Genomic DNA, 17,217 nt, shown 5'->3' with positions numbered 1-17,217 from the left:
GGAATTCATTTCTCAGTTGAACTTAATTTCTCCTAGTTTCTATCCTTAATCGGAGAAAGCTTAATATCATTTGTAAAATCATGAACTTCGTTACACGGCATTTACAAATATTTGAGGCATAGAAAATAAACTGAAGAGATTCTAGCAGATTCGAAACCTTATCATAGACTTCAGTTTGCTGGAAGATTATATTCAGCTTTAACATTCTTCACTCTTATTTGCATAATAAAAACTAGATATTTTTGTGTTTTTTTTTAAAATAGAAGTCAATTTTCCCGCCAGGTTGGGGTTTCAAGTGATTGCTGTTAGTTTCACCTAGAAAGTATCAAAGCCATGAGTCCAATCCTTTTTCAACTAATCGGTAAGCATTACAATAAATTTGCTGAGCAGCTTAATGATTTTTTTTTTTTTGGAGAGTTGGGGTTGGCTCTTTGGAAGAAAAGATGTTTTGATAGTTTGTTTTGCGTATAAAAATGAAAAATTGTCTTTTTAATGAATTAATCGTCTCTTCCACTCTATGTGGTCATTTTGCTTATCACTCCCAATCATCGAGCTGTCCGGACCAGTGATTAGAGATAAGTCACTAATGTCTATCATGTCTTTTATTCAGTCCTAGTGTATCTCTGACTATTTTGTTCATTGTATCATTTCCCTTTTAAGATGGTAAGGTCTGATTTGAAGATTTCGCTATTACAGACACGACATCAATTTTTCGGACCTTTGGTTCCAACACTTTTCTGGATTATTGATTTCTCTGAACCAGGAGCGGCCACCTTGGTCAACACTAGCAAATACTAAATTTACTTAATTAAATGACATACAGTTATATGTACATTAGTGTAAATTAGTGCGGATTAAGAGATCCCGGACCATCAGTGTCAGGAAATCAGTGTTTGTACCTCAATTAATTGTCTAATGTATATTTCTTTTATTTATTACTTGAACGAACTAGACACAAACATATCCTAAACCAGTGAACAACTGAGCAATAATTGAAAGGCTATCGCTATATTACAGTTTAACAGGAATTGCTAAAACTACAGTATTTTCAGCTTTTGTACATCATCAACTCAAATAAGATCAGTTGCAGTCGTGTTTGCAAGAAATAATAGTGAGCTTTAAACAAATCCTGCTTCGCTACAAAATCCTTTTTCAGGTGAAGAGAATTGGCAGTTTAGAGTAACAGGTTTAAGTTCGTAAAAGTTGTACTGATACCTCCATGACCAACTAATGATCTAAAAGGGATCCACATTTCGAGTTCCTACTTTTTACATCGTTACTATTATCGCAGTGGACTGGCAGGATCATTAGAGCATCGGATAAACTACTTTGTGGATTTAGTCATGGTCTTTTATTTTCTGGATTTAAATCTTGTCGAGTTCAACTTTGCTTTTCAAGTTTCCGGTGTTCATGCTTTCCTTTCTTTCGTCTTTTCGTGATCTGAGATATACTTATGTACGAATCGGAACTGAATCTAGTATTTTCTTTCGCTACTCTTTTTATATTTGTAATCACTGAAAACTGTTTTGCTCTATATTAAAAATCATATTGGGTTAGTCAACAAGTCCAGTTTTTGTCGACATTAAATTTCAAGCACTCTTGTAAGTAGCTAATTTCAATCTGTTCCTTGCGCATGCGTACTCGTTATATACATGACTCTTCAATATAGTTTGACTCTAAGGCGCAAAGAGACAGGTTATGTTTTGTGTGCTTGGGATCACCTTAAAAATGGAGAACGAAAACGAACATTATCGAGACCTCGTGATTTGTATTTTTTAAATGGCAAGAAAGCAACAGAAATCTGCAGAAAGATATTAGCTATGTGCAGAGAGATGCTGTTAGGGAACGTTTATGCCAGAAAATTGAGTTCAAGATGCACTTCGCTCTGGCGGGCCAACTGAGATTAACAGCGACAAAATGGAGTTAGTCAACATCAGCTGCCGTTATAAGATCAAAATAATCACAGATATTCTCCGAATAGACAAATAGTGTTAAAAATCTCTCTATCAGCTTGGTTACGTTGGCAGGCTTGAGTCATACATCAACTGAACGAGGCTAACCTTGCACGATGGATTTCCATCTGCGATTCGTTGCAGAAAAGGGAAGAAAACCTTCCCCCCCCCTCTCTAAAAGAATGGTGACTAGACGAAAAATGGATCATCTATAACAATGTGAAGCGCAAACGATCTTGGGGAAAGCGCAGCGAATCAACACAAACAACTTCCAAAGCAAGACTTCACCTGAAGAAGGCTATGATTTCAATTTGGTGGGATCGGAAAAGTATTGTCTTTTTCGAGATTCTTCCTGTAGACAGGACCATCAATTTGGATGTGTAGTGTGACCACTTAAATTAAACAAGGTCATCCACCAGAAGCGTCCAGCATTAATAATCGTAAAAGCATTGTCTTTCATCTCGACAATGGCAGACCGCACACTTCTTTGCAAACTTCAGCACCGTATCCAACCCGTTAACCACCCACGAACACATTACTTAAGTAGCCTCAAAATATATCAGTGTAACACAATTGGATATACGAACTTTACAAATTAAACATATTCCTGGCAACTGGTAGGTGTATATTAATTTGCTAGTAGGGACACTGTATTTTGTTATACAACCAAGTATAAGGTGGCAAGCCAACAGAATCGTAACTGCACCGGACAAAATGTGTAGCGGCATTTCTTTCGATTTTTACGTTCTGAGTTCAAGTACCACCGGGGTCGACTTTACCATTCATCCTTTCGGGGTCGATAAAATAAGTACCGGTTGAGCATTGGGGTTGATGTAATCAACTTAGCTCCTCCCCCGAAATTGCTGGCCTTCAGCCAAATTTTGAAACCAATATACTACTAAATATATTAAAGGCTTGTAAGTCAATACCCAGTCCCATGGTAGAATGAAAATAAATAGATTGGTGCTTATTTTATCTCAGAAGGATAAAGGCAAAGTACCGTATTTGATAGTATGTAAGACGCCCCTCCCTTCTTAAGTTTCAAATTACCCTGGGTCCTGTATGCGAAGTTGGGCCGATATTACATGATAGAACGCACTAAACCTTTCCTAATTACGCGCTGCCGAAATTGGGTGCGTCCATAATGCCTATGCGTTATTTTATGCCACCAAACACATTTACTTCCGACAGGACTTGAACTTAAAATGTAAAAGGAGTTAGCCAGCAACTCCAATTGTCACCTACAGCACTTAATAATGATGACAGTTTCTATGACAGAGCAGCCACAAACACCCAGAGGAAGAAAATGCAGTTAACCCTCGCCATATCGCGGCTTATTATTTAAGCTTGCGTCGATTTCTCCGTGGTGTTGTTTTGCACTAATAATAAAATTGGATCTTTAATATTTACAGATTTTGAAAAAAAAAAAAAAAAAAAAAAAATACAATACAGTATTGTTTCTACTTCGCCGATTTTCACCTATCGCGGTGAATTGCTGTAGTCGATTATGTCGACTCTCGAATTCGACTAGTGCTTAATTTCTCGGGATTTGAACGTAATTCGACCCTAGCGTTTGACTGGTATTTAATTTATCGACCCCGGAAAGACGAAAGGCAAAGCTGACCTTGGTGGGATCTGAATTCAGAACGCAAACTGACGGAGCTAAATATAAGGCAATTTGTCTGAAGCTCTAATAATCCCACCGATGTATTGCCCGCTAGAAATTTGGGCAAAGGGTTGGTCAATTACATCGACCCTAATACTTGAATGGTATTTTATGCTTACGGCCCTGGAAAGTTAAACTTAGAACGTAAATAATCAGAACGATTACTGGAAGTTTTGTTTACCACTAACGATTCTACCAATCCAGCGCCCCAGTAATTAAACGCCATAATGACAAAATGACCAGCTCTTCAGTTTTTCTTAGACTGTCACTTTGGTTTCAAACAATAGTATAGTCAGCAATCGATAATTTCTGGGGAAATGCCATTTAACAAACTGGGACGAACAGCACTTGGAAGTGAGACAGTAGGGGGGGATGGCTTGACAAGTAAGAATAGATATCAATTTATTCATTTTATAATGTGGTGTAAATTTAGCAATCTAGGACATTCTACGACTAAACGTCCTCAAAGGCGTACCTTCGTTGTTGAGCAAGCAAGCCAACCCGTCATTTTGTGATCAACAAAGTAAACTTTACGGATGTTATATTCTAAACTGACTGACGTGATGAGATTTTTAAAGCACCATAGAAACTGGAACAAAAAGGTGATAATAACGAACCACCATTTACTATAGCTTACCTGAAGTATTGGCCTGTTAACTGGTTTAAGTTTTCAGACCAGCTTGTATAAACTACTCGATTGACTATAGCGGCCCGATCTAACGTAACCTAATTTCATTCTTTATCTGCTGTTCGCTCCGAGGACCGCTCTTATGAAGTTAGTGTTAAGTATGGGTTTTTAAAAATCAACCCCCTCCCCTTCATTCACACCTCTATCGTAAAATTCCCGCCTCGTAATTTATCTATTTATCTCTCGATCTCTATAATACACGCATTTACAATTCTCGGACTAGGAGTTAAATGGAAATATAACCGATCTCATCTACTCTCTGGAATCTATCCGAACTTAAAAGAAATTAACTAATAACGAAATATATATATACATAGATATAACCATCATCATCTGTAAACTGAGCCAATGGGTCCAGTATTGCAGATACGCGTTAGTTCCAGTGATGATGACAGCGGTAAGTGACTTTTTTTAAATATATTTTTTCTAGTTACCTATTATACATCCATTTCTCTTATTTTTTAAAACTGCTTCATAAGTGACTGGAGTTAACTAATTACTTCAGTGGTTTTTTTATCTATAGGTTATAAAATCTGTCTGTCAAAGAAATTTTACTATTCATATTAGATTTGACAACTTTTACGAGAATATTTCCACCAGGGGGTCAAAGTACATCATCAAAATTTACATTGGCATTTTGTCCTTTATCTGATTGGATGATACTGAAATTTTATATATATGCGCCAGATACTTTTATTTATGTTTTTGGTTTTAGTAGTAAAACCGAGTTAGAAGAATGTGGATTTCTCCCTCTTATCGAGAAAGAGATCGACCTTATTATAATCTTGTTTCTTCCTGCACACTGAACACATCACTACAAAACTAATGTTTTCTTTTATGGAATAGAATGTTATATTCTCAAGATTACACATTTAAATATTGGTGAGGGGTGGGGGTTGCAAGAGGAATATCCAAAATGTAGCTTTGTGTGTTTGACTTCCCGAATAGATATATTGGCAGAAGTTTACCAAAGACCATTCCTTTTTTAGTAGGATAGATGATGATTATGCTAATTTTTCATCACTCAGTTTTAAACTGGCTCTCAAATCACCTACGGTGGGATTTGAACTTGGAACTTTTTAAAGTTAGATATACTCAAAAAATAAAAGTCTATCCAGTTTATTGATTAGAAGCCTGTATATTTAAACCGTGGGAATATGTCAACGTTTCACAATATAACTTAATTTATTAAATACATTGATCATATCACTGTTTTAACCAATTCTGAGCATTTGGTTTTGAAACTGTCCTAAATTATTCCATATTTCGATAAGGTGTCTATCTTAACCTGTTTTGTGTGGTTGTCCTGATCTTTTCTATGTATTGGATTTTGTGTGACCCTAGGTCAGCCCTAGTCACGTAAACCTACAGTCAAAGAGCTTTTAACTGTGTCCATTTCATTTATCTTGTCTAAGACGATAAGGTATGATTTGAGGAAAATTTTGCTACTATTTATAGCAAATTAGTCTGACCTTGTGGATGCTCGCTCGTTGGGTAATCTGTGTAATTTGTTAGTTAAAATGTGTGTGCCAGTCTTTTTTAAATATATATATATATATGTATATATATATATATATAGTATGTGTGTCTGTGTGTAATACCTGTTATGATTTTGTTTTGATTGAGGCAGCCTCTTGTTGCCCTGAGTTTCACCTGTGGGTGCCTAGCGTCTTCAGATAAGTCATGACTTGTTTGAAGATCCTGTGCACTCTTCGTCAAAACTCACAGTAGCAGGAGATTGGTTCGACCAAATTAAATATATTATTAATATTTACTTTGGTATTGAGTACTCTTTTTTCCCGACAGTTAATAAATACATACACATGCGCGCAATAAGGAAGGGAAAGAGAAAAAAACCATATATTCATGGCTAAAGTACCTTATGATCATAGATCTATTTGATTGAAGTTGACCTTGGGTTAAAAAGTTCACTGAAGCTATTGTGAAACAAGATTGTTATTGGTGTTTAGCCCCAGGTCCTTCTCGACCGAGAAAACGTATAAAAAGTATTCCAGCCGTAACGGATCATTCTGTCATTATGATACTGTGGGGCATAAAAAGAGGAAGGTTTGGTGACTGCTTTTATGTAGCTGGTCGTATTAAGTTGATGAAAATTGAATAAGACCTGTAGGTATGTTGTTTTTTCTTAGGTCATCTCTGATTATGCACTTTACAATCAAAGGTCTTCCAGTTCATACCGTCTCTCTCCTTTGTACAGAAAACTCAGGAACACATCCCATACTAAAACGATAGGATGTAGTTTTGAGGGAGATTTGACTGTTATTTGAGGCTACCTCATTAGCATTAATCAAACCTGAGTATTATTTTGTCAGAATTAATTTAGAGCTAATTCTTATAGATTTATTCTGAATACTCTGACGTATTTATAAGTAATTTTTGAAAATTAGAAGGACTGAAATGATTTTCTGGAGATCACTGGTTTTTATATTTTTAGTTGCTATTATGACTATAATACAGAATGTTTTGATGTATTTACCAAAATTCTCATGTAGCTGGTTCCTTCGTGCCTTCTATGTCTATTTTAATGTTCAAATTGTTCAGCGTGCACTGTAAAAGGTGTGCTCTAATGCTGTGATCCAGTTATAATCCTATTGTACTTACGAGAGGGTGTTGAAAAGTTCCTGGCTTTGGATAAAAGAAAATACAGGATGATCAGTTAATTGATTTTATTCAACATATTACCACCTCAGATTCACACACTTATTACAGCAGCCCTTCAAAGTTTCTCTAAGCCCTGTAAAAAAAACTCAGAAGGTTGGGCCTCTGACCAGATCTTTCATGACACCTTTAAAGCCAGGAACTTTTAAGCATCCCCCCCCCCTTCGTACATTTACCTACAAGGCATGAACAATTCAGTTACGTATTTCTATTTTGAGGTATCACGCAAGTTTACACGACTACCATGTAAGAGTACAGATGCCAGTGTGACACCTACTTTATAGTAGTTGTCCATCCTGACTGAGTGAAGGTTGTTCCAGTTATGGTCATCTTGTCATTTAATATATTCTTTTATTTGTTTCAGTCATTGGGACCATCTTGGGGCACTGCTTTGAAGGGTTTAGCTGAACAAATGCCCCCACCTTCCAATACTTATTTTTAAGCCTGGTACTTATTCTAGTGGTCTTTTGGAGAACTACTGTTATGGGATCATAAATAAACCAGTACTGGTTGTCATTGATGGTGGACAATGTGCGCACGCAGACGCATGCATATAATACAACTCTGTCATTCACGAATGGCTATGGGTGCACCTAAGAGGTTCCCATCCAGGGTACAAGTGAAGGCAGAAAGTCGCCTCACTGGCGAACACACAACCTAGGGTTGTTTTTATGGAAGACCTGCAGTTGCCCATGCATACCAGCCTCCCTTCTCCACGCCACCGATGTTATCCAAGGGAAAGGCAAAGGCCGATACAGCTTGGCACCAGTGACGTCGCAACTCATTTCTACAGCTGAGTGAACTGGAGGAACATGAAATAGTGTCTTGTTCAAGAACACAACACGCAGCCTGGTCCAAGAATCGAACTCACGATTGTAAGCTCGACACTCTAACTACTGAGCCATGCGCCTTCATACACACACACACACACACACACACACAGGTATGATGGGCTTCTTTTCTGTCTACCAAATTCACTTAAGCCTGAAGTTATAGTAGAAGACACTAGCCGTGCAGTGGGACTGAACACAGAATCATGTTGTTGAGAAACAAACTTACAGTCACACTAGTATACATTATAATATTTTTTATATTACACAGATTTGCGAAATGGAAATTTTTGAAAATCGTTTTGATAATTGTATGTACTTTATGGTGCTGATTTGAAATATCAAAAAAACTCTCTCCCATCACTTAAGGTTTTCTCACAATTTTAATCATAAAAATCTACCATAATTTGTAGGTAAATCCATATATGGTAAAAAAAAATGAAACTAATAAAAATGAATTTGGTACTTTATTTACCAAAATATAATGGCCAAATGCAATTGAAAGAGAAGCAAAATGTTTACAAAGGTTTCATTTAAAAAATTTTTTATTGTTTTAAATTCAGTGCCTCAAAATCTCTTTTCACATGAAGACTATGCCTGGAACGCTTTCGCTTGTGAGCATTTGATGGACGTTTACAATGCAACATCCAGCACTAATCGGCCATCATATTGACATTCCATTTTCTCGGATATCTTTCCATCTTATGTCGTGATGAATCCTTTCCCCTTGCTCCTCACTCACATCTCTCAGATTTTCCGGACAGAAATCTGAATGGCATATCTGAAATGAACTTTAAGGTGCATTTTACATTCTTAGGCCTCAAAATTTTCCAGCATTCCTTTGTATTTGTATTGTGCGACCTAGTGATTACCCAAGAAGTTAAAACTAATCCATGCATATTTTTTCCAGAATTTTCATATTTTTCATCCTGGACAAGTTTCTATATATCTGGTCCTACATATATACACCCTCTTCAACCTTGGTGTCTGATAGAGCAGGAAACTTGTGTCAGGCAAATACATGAAGCCCTCTCCATCCTGTAGCAAAGCTTTTACATATTGCTTTATGAGGCCAAGTTTAATGTGTAGAGAAGGCGAAAGAACCTTTTTCGGATCAACCAAACTTTCTCAAAGAGTATTCTTTGTCTCTTGTTTAAGCGTACCTTTACTTGGTCATTGTTCTTTTTTGGACTAATAGAGGTTGCTGGCTCTATCCCATTCACACAAGAAACAAGGAAACTATGCAATATAATTTCAAGTTGTTGCATATCATCCAGTTGTGTTCTTTGAATTTAACCTCGTGTAAAAGTGCCACCAAATTTTCATGTTTCTTCATGATCACTGAGTGTCCAACAAGGATGGAAGCATATTTATTACTATTATGCTGTGGAACAGCTTTAAGACTTCCCTTTGAAGTCTGTACAATGAACCAAATCATTTTCATGAGCGAAATAAGGAACATAATTTTCTTCGGTTACAATGCCAACAGAATAATGCACAAAGAGTTAAAAAATTCTTGGATTTAAGTCCGGAACCTAAAAGCTTTGCTGATTTCTTTGTGAGCCCCCAGTTCCTCACTAGATCATTTAATTTACTGGTTCTTTGCCTTTACTGTTATTGAAGTCTTCATTGTCATTGCTATTTCTGCCTTCTGACTCAGAACCCAAGTGTATGCCTTAAAGGTTTTTTGGTGGTGACAGGCCTGTAACATCTGTTCCATGGGCAACAAGTCAATGCAGATGTAGGATTTGGATAAACAATGTTTTTCCCACTCTTCGAATTCTGTTCTGGCTGAGGAACAAAAGTTGCTTAGTGGGTGCAAACCCAGGCCCCCAAATTTTTACAAATAAGGTCATGCTTTTATTTATGTTCTTTGTGAAACCTAATTCAAGGTACATTTTACAGATCACTTTTTATTGTTTTCTAAATCTGAGAAAAGTAAGGGTGCAAATTTTGATTTTGCATTCTACAAAAATATTCAGGGGTGCAAGTGCACCTTTGTACCCCCTGTTCCTAGGCCCATGCTTGCATTTTAGTCATCAGATTTTTAGGCTCTCTCCATATCACTGAAACTCCAAAATGAAATGACTTCTTTGTACATTTTATCTATTGTCTTAATTCTTCAACATATACTGAACAGACCTAATGAGGAACTCCCTTATCTTGGTTTCCTAATTTGATACCAAAGTAGGCATAGTAGAATTTTTTGACAAATGTAACAAGTTATCCGGGCTAGCAGCACATCTAGAAGTAATCCTTGCTTCAAATGATGCGGAACTCTGTAAGGAAAGGGGAAGGAGACAATTTATAACAGTGTACATTAATTTGCAATCTAAATGTATTCATAATCATTGAAGAAACATTGAAATGTAACATACAAAGAAAAAGATGTAACATATATACATTGATAAAAGGCCTGAGAAAATAACAGATATAATAATAACAATAATGGCAGACACTAAACGAACTATGTAAAATAGACAGGAAAACAAGAAAAATAATGACAGGATATAGGATGCACCACCCAAAATATGACATAGAAAGGCTATATATACAACGCACAGAAGGTGGCAGGGGTCTTATACAGCTAGAAAACTATTATAAAATAACCACCATAGGACTGCAAAAATACCTACTCCAGAAGCAAGGGAAACTAATACAAATAGCCACAAAACACGAGCAAAACAAAAAACTGTTTTCAGTATTTAAGGAAGCTGACAAATACAAACAAGAAATCAATCTACCTAACAAATACGAAGAAGAAGAAGAAGAAACAACAAAAACTATAAAACAAATGAAATCCAAACTAAAACTAGAACAGCAACGGACCATGATAAAACGATGGCAAGAAAAGCCCCTACATGGTAAATACTGGGCTAAACTAAATGCGAAAGAAATAGACAGAGAAAAATCCCAGCAATGGCTGAGAAGCTCAGGACTCAAAGCAGAGACTGAAGGATTTTTAATTGCTGCACAAGACCAAAGCCTCCCCACCAGAAATTACCAAAAACACATAATGAAAAGAAATATAACAAATAACTGTAGAATATGTGGAGATCGACAAGAAACAATAAATCATATTATCTCTGGCTGCCCAGTCCTGGCTAAGAAGGAATATATTCACAGACACGACAGAGCTGGGACCTATATACACTGGAAGCTATGCCAACATTATGGAATAACAACAGAAAAAAGATAGTATAAACACACGCCAGAAAAGGTCACAGAAAACGAGAAAGCAACCATACTCTGGGATATGCCAATACACACAGAGAAATTAGGGCAAATAGACCAGATATAGTTGTCAAAGATCATGAAGAAAAAAAATGCTTTCTAATTGATGTATCAATACCAGCAGATGACAACGTTTCTCTAAAAGAAATGGAAAAACTTTCAAAATACAAAGACCTGGAAATAGAGATAACTCGAATGTGGAATCTAAAAACAGAAACAATTCCTATCATAGTAGGTGCCTTAGGTATAATAAAAAAATATTCAGACAAATACATAACAAAAATAGCAGGACTTACAAATATATATAACATACAGAAAATTGCACTACTGGGTACTGCACACATTCTACGCAAAACACTTTCAATACAGTAAACATAAGAGCACCACAGCAAACCACAGCACATACCGAAGGCGCACAGACCTGCGCTCGGTAGTGAAGTGAAAGCACGTTATAAAAATAAAACTACTGAATAATAATAATAAAATACTTTTAACCTGAACAATGTAATCGTGTAGAGCGCATCTTGGTCTCCTCACTGTTTGCAGGTAACTGAACCTCCAGTGATGCAGGCACCTCTTTGCGTAGCTGAAGCAGTCTGAAAGTTGCCAGATGCTTATTTTTCAAAATTACACCTATTAGCTATGGTCTATTTAAATATGGCAATTAGGAGTAATAAGAAAAAGCAATAGTCAAATTTGGACATATTGATAAAATGCATGAAGAAGCTGTACGTGATAGTATAATTTCTATGCAATTTTTTAAAATCAGCCGATAAAAACCGAGCAATTTCAACTAATAAACGTGAAACAATTTTTTGGCTGCAGATCAGCTATATATAAAAACAATCGGATCTTTCTGATTTGGCGGACACCACTTGTTTTCTTAACGAAACACTTTCAAACTTGGGACACTGGTAGAATGTGTCTTATAAAGATGCTTTAAAGTGTTTCGGTAAACACTAAATAAAAAATGGTGTCCGCCAAATAAGTAGGATCCAAGCAATCTAATGAGTGATGGATTATTCAATAATACGTTTGAGTGTAATTTTTATTAGGAAAAGGTTGGCAGTAACTTTTAAGCCGAAACCTCGAAGTCAGTGTCAACGTTTTTCCTTGTAAAAGCTTACATACAATAACGCACAGGATTCATTATATATAATTTAATACATTGATACTTTCAACATACATTAAATGGTATGCAAAAATATATTTATCACATTTTTGTGTGACTAAGGACGCATGGGAAGAGGTTTTTGCGTGCAGAAACGATAGAGAGTAGTAATGACCTACATGCTAAATTGAAATTTTCGCCAGGGTCAACTTCATCTTTCCATAAATAAGAATAATAACTGCTGCAGAGTATTTGTTGTTTAGCCCAGGGCTGTTCAGACTGAACAGATTTATGCCCAAAGTATTTTAGTCATGACCATCTTTTATTTTCAGATATTGACCGATCTTTGGTTCTAGGTACATATATCCGCTGAAATAAAAATGAAACTAAATAATCCGGGAAAATACAAAAATAGACTTTGGTATCCTGAATATGTGGAATGAATATGTAAATAAATAACCCGTATTTTTACTTTCATTTATTAAAACGTGTAACTTATTTAGTAGCAGCACTTTCGTTTCAACTTTAATGACGAAGTTGTTAAAGGAACTTCGGCTGTGTGGTAAGTAGTTGGCTTACCAACCACATGGTTCCGGGTTCAGTCCCGCTGCGTGACACCTTGGGGAAGTGTCTTCTACTATAGTCTCGGGCCGACCAAAGCCTTGTGAGTGTTATTGGTAGACGGAAACTGAAAGAAGCCCGTCGTATATATGTATATATACATATGTGTGTGTATATGTTTGTGTGTCTGTGTTTGTTCCCCCAACTTCGCTTGACAACCGATGCTGGTGTGTTTACGTCCCCGTAACTTAGCGATTCGGCAAAAGAGACCGAATAAGTCCTGGGGTCGATTTGCTCGACTAAAGGCGGTGCTCCAGCATGGCCACAGTCAAATGACTGAAACAAGTAAAAGAGTAAATAAAATAATTGTACTGTCACACAAATGGTAACAAAAAAGATTACCAGAAAAATAAACCAACCCCAAAATTAGCAACAAGGCTATACACAAATCACACGCCACTAGTAGGCCCTATCTACGTATCTATCAGTCTTTTTATCTGTCTATCCGTCCAACCTCTGAATAGTTATAATGATAATTATAAAACTGGAAATGTTCATAAGACGTTATAAAAAAATAAATTTGAAAAGGTTTAACAGTAGAAAATATTAATTTATTTGCATGTAATGACAATATGTAACTTTTAATCTTTTACATATTCATACCGCACACTTGAGAAATCCAAATCTATTTTTGTATTTTCCCGGATTGTCTAAGTTCAGTTTTAGTCCCCCCCCCACCCAATATATGTACCTAAGACAAAAGATCGTCGCCTGCTGTTTCTGTTACAGTCAAGCGACCCCATTGTGGGTCCCTCGTTAGCTCGATGGAGTAGTTGTTTATTCCGTTATTGTATTTGATTTGGCTCGATAACATTTCCCATCTAATTTTGTACGCGCACACCCCCACCCACTCTCTTTCCCTCTGTCTTAAAACAAACCCCCTCGTTCACAAAGATAAAAACTTACCTTAATCTCCCTAAATATCTATATTATGTTTGCAGTTGTCTGACTTCGTCACCGACTGTTGTTAGTGGGTGGCAATGGTGATTATCATTTTTTTTTTCTCCTTTTTTACATATAGTTGCCGCCGATAGTATTCCCGTTTACCTGGGTTACTTCAGGATGTTCAATCTCCTCTTTCTCACGATAATTAATATTTTTCACATGTCATCCACTCAGATAACAAGACCAGTCAAATGTTATCGTACAGTCGATTTTACTTGAAATTACTTGTAGCTAGTTCATGTCGAATTCAAAGGAGTGATAGAAACATTTACTTCATTATATTCACAGATATTTTTTCTTTATATAATCTTTATTTTTTTGTTTTTATCGAATGACTTGGTAATTTTTCCCGAGATCATCCTTTGTAGTCTTAAGTTTTCGGTGAACAAAATTTGAAACCTCATTTTGGTAATTTTTCAGATTAACACCCGCACGATTTTCACTAGGGTGTTAGGGTTAGGGTTTTAGGGTCAGGGTTAGTGTGTTAGGGTTAGTGTTTAGGGTTACGGTTAGGGACGGAATTCCCTAAAACTAAAACTAACCCTAACCCTGACCCTAAAACCCTAACCCTAACACCCTAGTGAAGATCGTGCGGGTGTTAATCTGAAAAATTACCCTAATTTTTCTTATTTTCAATTATGTTGCTTGTATCGTAGAAGAATATATGAATATCAGTGAAGGCGCGTGGTTTAGTGGTTTGGGTTTTCGTCTTATGACCGTAAGGTCGTGAGTTAGATTCCCGGCGGTGCGTTGTAGCCTTGAGCAAGACACACTTCACGTTGCTCCAGTCCACTCAGCTGGCAAAAATGAGTCGTACCTGTATTTCAAAGGACCAACCTTGTCACATTCTGTTTCGTTAAATTTCCCTCAAAACTACGTTAAAGGTCTGAAGAATGTTCAGCCACTTGCACGCACATTAATGTTGTGTGCAGGCTGTTCTGTTGATCGGATCAACTGGAACCCCCTTCGTCGTAACCGACGGAGAGCCAATTTCTTTTCTTTTTTTTTTTTTCCTGATGAATGTCACAATATAACTTATTACATCCTATCAGCCACATATGTTAAATCATTAACTGTTTATTCAATTTCGCTTGCAGCAAACGTCTTGCTGCGATAGATGACTGAATCTGTGATTGAATTGGTTTTTATGTGTTGCTCTTGGAGGAGAGCACGGGGAAAGACTTCCTCCCCACCCCATTTTCTTGCAAATTATTATATTATTATTTTGCTAAAAACCCACGTTTTCGGATATGGAGATTCTGGAAAATTGCCAAAAATCAGAATTTTGAAATTTCTGGCCCCACTTCCACCCTCCCCTCCAATTTCTTCATTTTTTTTCATTTTTTTTTCCGTAACCGTAAAACCTCAACCCTAACCCTAAGTAGAAAAATTTTTGGAATTTTTTTTCAGAATCATAATCTCCTCATTTTTCTGCATATTTTGAAAAAAAAAATTACAAAAATATTTGGAAATTTTTTCCGAATCATAATTTCCGTATTTTTCCGCATGTTTTGAAAAAAAAAATTCTGAAAAAAGTTTAAAATGAACGATTGGTGGGTGGGGATTTAAAAATGCCGATTTTTGCCAATTTTTTTTTTTGCAGATTCGTATTCTCCGTAGCCAAAAATTTGTGTAGAAAAAAAAAAAGAAATTAAAAAAAAAAAAAGCGGTGTTTTTTTTTTGGTGGAGGGGGGAAAAAGGAAGTCGTGCCGAGTACGGGCATTACAATAGTATTTTTTTTACTAAAATTAATCTCACGATCGAAAGGGCACCGGCAAAACTTTTCGTTTTTATGACTCAGAGAGCGCGCGTGCAACACACACACACACACACACACACACTCTCTTTCTCTCTCTCTCTCTCTCTCTCTCTCTCTCTCTCTCTCTCTCTCTCTTTCTCTCTCTCTCTCTCTCTAAAAACTGCATGGAGCTAGCTTGAGATTTCTGTAAACGGGAGGTATATAAGATCGAGCTTTCTGAATGGAATTAATCATTAATGTTTGAATGTAAAATACTGAACTTTGAACGAATAGTGTGGACTGCTCATAGACACGAGAGCATCTTAGTAAGACTAATGGCTATAATTTGAGAAAGTCCGTGATTTGTGCTGAATACAATTATCTATCAAAGGTTTGACTAAATTCATTAACGAAAGCATTAAGAACAAACACTTATAAAATGGATGTACAAAAAAGGAATAACAAATGTGAGTGGTTCTTTTTTAGAAATGACGAAAGGGTGTCACATCACTGAAGATAGACAGTCTCAGTGTAGATACTTTTGTGCTCCTACTTTAATTATATAAAGCTGAAGAAATTTAGATCCCGGAGTGACTTGCATCTCTGAACAATGCTTGCAATCATAGAAATATCTGAAAATTGATATCTTAGTGCTCGTTCCCCTCTACCCATAAGAGCTGATTCTGCACGGCAACAACGGGAAAGAGCAGCTTTACAAAAGAAGACATATTCGATAAATCGAGTTTCAAATATATTGTATCTGAATATAAAACGGGTTTGTATGGATGGAGCGTCTTTGGCCTTTAGTCTGCTCGATCTGGGCTGCTCTGGGGCTGAACAAGAACAACTGACGGCGATCTTACGGTACGAGTCCAAAATATCGGCCCATTGGGTGTTACGGAAAAAGCCGATCTTTGGTAAAGATCGCCGAAGACACTCCTTACGGAAAAGGCCGATATTTTGGACTCGTACCGTAAGATTGCCCAACTGACTCTAAACGAGTCATCGAGGGAGCCTTTAAGCAGGTATAGTTAGTGATGCTGGAATAGCAATAGGCAGAGACGCTTTCAAATTACGCCCTTAACGTCTTTAGATAACGGGTGATTTCACACATGGGATAATGAGGTTTCGCAGATACTGAAAAACAAAGATAGGATGGTCGCAACTGGAATGCCTTTTGATTATAAATGTGCTTGATAAGAGCTGACCAAGGACTAAACTACACAATTGCACCACAAATCTATATCAATTTTGTTATTCTAGCAAGCACATTTGTGTGTGTTTATGTGTGAGAGAGAAACTAGAATGTACGATTTTATGCTGTTAGCGTAGCAATTTCTAGAATATCATCGAGGCATTGAACCTAAGATATATTTAGACACAACTGTTCTGTTTTTTTCTCTCTTCAATTCAGTGTAGACAAACGTAAAGCTGTTATTGGGACGTAAGTTTAAAAATCTTCAGATATTTTCTATACTGTGTAAGTGGGTTTTTTTTTCTCTCTCCCCCTCTCTACTTTGGTTGAACAATGTTGTCTGTATTAGCTTTTGTGGTGGTTATCAAAGAAAACTGTTGACATACAATTTGAAGATATTGCTGATACGATTGGAAAGAATGAATAGCAGGAAGCTAGGACTGCCTGATTATTTGATTGTCCCTGTTGTTGCTTTTGTAGTTTTGTTTATTTTGTTTTAGCATTACTGACATTTTGCCAGAGCAGCAACACTCAGAATATATCGTTTAATAACAACAC

General features: G+C 36.6%; 1 protein-coding gene and 1 long non-coding RNA gene across 4 annotated transcripts in view; one reads left to right on the top strand and one right to left on the bottom strand.

The window, feature by feature from the left end:
- Window positions 1–228: 228 nt before the first annotated feature.
- The window catches only part of LOC106867718 (hepatocyte nuclear factor 4-gamma), a 130,581-nt gene continuing 113,592 nt past the window's right edge, over window positions 229–17,217 (top strand). The window contains exon 1 of one of the 3 annotated variants that reach the window (XM_052970550.2): window positions 229–361. In XM_052970550.2, coding sequence (XP_052826510.1) covers window positions 334–361 — 28 coding nt within the window. In that variant the 5' untranslated portion in view covers window positions 229–333. Of the gene's footprint in view, window positions 362–4,059; window positions 4,704–17,217 lie in introns of those variants that run through there. The other 2 variants (XM_089358373.1, XM_014912677.3) reach the window with 2 other exon arrangements.
- LOC149137728 (uncharacterized) lies at window positions 8,266–13,811 on the bottom strand. Its single transcript, XR_016239216.1, has 2 exons — window positions 13,688–13,811; window positions 8,266–10,094 (listed from the first exon to the last, which is right to left on the bottom strand). It is a non-coding gene; the product is annotated as an uncharacterized LOC149137728 (long non-coding RNA).

The sequence above is a fragment of the Octopus bimaculoides genome, chromosome 1, assembly GCF_046866305.1.
Source record: "Octopus bimaculoides isolate indiv1 chromosome 1, ASM4686630v1, whole genome shotgun sequence".
NCBI classification, from domain to species: Eukaryota; Metazoa; Mollusca; class Cephalopoda; order Octopoda; family Octopodidae; genus Octopus; species Octopus bimaculoides.
Note: the sequence above shows the minus strand (reverse complement) of the source record. Positions and strands in the feature narration are given on the sequence as shown.